The sequence below is a fragment of the Phyllostomus hastatus genome, unplaced genomic scaffold, assembly GCF_019186645.2.
Source record: "Phyllostomus hastatus isolate PE091 unplaced genomic scaffold, TTU_PhHast_1.1 phas_scaffold_216, whole genome shotgun sequence".
In the NCBI taxonomy this organism is placed as follows: domain Eukaryota; kingdom Metazoa; phylum Chordata; class Mammalia; order Chiroptera; family Phyllostomidae; genus Phyllostomus; species Phyllostomus hastatus.
Window position 1 is genome coordinate 15,849,700 of NW_025334018.1, and position 1,908 is coordinate 15,851,607.

Consider the following 1,908-nt stretch of genomic DNA (forward strand, 5'->3'; position numbering starts at 1 on the left):
GGCTGCACGCCTGGGAAGGCAGGGGCCCTGACTGGCACCATTTTGCCCTGTGGGAGCCTGGACGGTGTGGGGCAGGGAATGGGGCCTCCGTGACAGCGGTGGACGGGTGACCTGGGGCAGACGTGAGCCATGGGACCTGGCTCTGGGCACGCTGGACGTGGTGAGGGGGTGACTGTGCAAACCGCCCTTTCGGCCCGAGTCTCAGTTTCCTGCTGTCCCTGGTATGTACGTATCTCCCTGTGATCTCCCGGCCTGGCACACAGTAGGTGCTCTCCTTCCACTCCTACCTGGCGGTCCCTGTCCCTGAAGCTGTGAGGGCACAAGCAGGCGGACAGCAGGGGCAGCCTGACCCAGAGGGCAAGGGGCAGCTTCCTGCCATTCCCCTTCTCTCAGCTGTCGGGGCCGGCGGGCCGGCTCCGTGGCCCAAGGATGGAGGACAGTGAACCCACATCACCTTCCTGATCCAAAGGAGAGAGAGGCTCTGTCTGGAGCCTTAAAGCTTTGCTAGCGGGGTGCTAAGAGGGCACTGGACGTGCTTGGCAAACTGCCCAGCCCAGGAGGAGGCGGTGCCCTGCCTACGAGGGGGAGACAGCCTTCCCACCACACTTCCGGGCTGCCCATGGGGTCATCTGAACCCCTTCTAGGGGGTGGGGATGGTGGGATCATCCCACGTTTCCAAGGGGCAACCACAGGCCCAAGAGGGGACGCAGGGGCCCCAAAGTCCTCCAGCTGCCTCAACGTTTCCAAAAGGGGCAAGGAGACAGCGACACCCGTGGACACTAGCGGGGAAGCCCCAGGGAACACACACAAGGACGAGGCTGGGCAAATTTGAGCGTGCAAATGAGTAGGATGGCTGGTTTACTGGTCAGTCCCGCCCTCCCCCACTCCCTGCCCCTCTTCTCCGGGCACCGAGGCCACAGCCTGAGAGGACTCCTCCCCCGACGGCGGCTCCTCCAGCAGCTCCTCCTCGGTCAGGAGGTCCCGCGCCAGCTGCTCCAGGTGCCCCAGGCTGATCCTCCGCAGCCGCGCCTCGTGCTCCTGCCTCAGCAGCTGCAGCACCGCCTTGGCGTCCTGGGGCCCGAAGTGCTTGGCCAGGACCTGGCGCAGCTGGTGCCACAGCGGCTGGGGCTGCAGGGGCTGCAGGGGCTGCTGGGGCTGCAGGGTCTCGGCGGGTGCGGGCACCGGCACCGTCTTCTCCGGGGGCCGCATGATGACGTTGATGGAGGCATTGGGCCCGATGCAGTAGTCGGAGAGACGCTTGTCATCCGCCAGCAGCTGGCCGCGGAAGAGCAGGTGCTGCTGCTCCTCGGGCACCTGCAGCCGCTCCGACACCAGCTTCTTCAGCGTGGCCACGCTCTCCTGCCCCGACACCTGCACGCTGCATCTCCGGCCCAGGAGGAGCTTGACCGTGAGGAACATCGGTGGGGAGCAGAGTCAGGGGGGACCCATGCTCCGGTGGCTGCCCTGAGGGTGAAGGGGCCAGCAGGAGGTGGCCGCTGCTCCCGGTCAGTGACAGGTGGCGGCCCCACAAGGCCAAGAACCCAGCCCGGGCGGCAGGCATTGGCTAATGCCCAGTGATGTCACAATGGCACAGCAGAGCTCTAACTTTGGGACATTAGAGGGACATTTGGGGCAGAGAGTGTCCTTCCTCTGTGAGGGGAGAAAGGAGGAGAGGAGAAGAAAAGAGGGGGTTCAGGAGAGGAAGCAAAGGATGGAGAGGAAGAGGAGCAGGATCGGGTATGGGTGGGTCAGAAGGACAGGGCGGCGGGAGGGAACTCGGCCACATCAGTGTCCGCTCTGCCAGGGCCAGCCCTGCGGAGAGACGGCCTCGCTGTGGACACCCCTGCCCTGGGGAGGGGGCGGGGAGGGGGCTCCCGTCTGCGAGCCCTCGGCCTAGCAGTCCAGCGT

The 1,908-nt window shown here is 65.8% G+C and overlaps 1 protein-coding gene across 1 annotated transcript; it reads right to left on the reverse strand.

Moving 5' to 3' along the window:
- Positions 1 to 858: 858 nt before the first annotated feature.
- On the reverse strand, positions 859 to 1,419 carry UBL4B (ubiquitin like 4B). Its single transcript, XM_045816991.1, has one exon. It carries the CDS (start codon positions 1,417 to 1,419, stop codon positions 859 to 861), a length of 561 nt encoding a protein of 186 aa, XP_045672947.1.
- Positions 1,420 to 1,908: the final 489 nt, after the last annotated feature.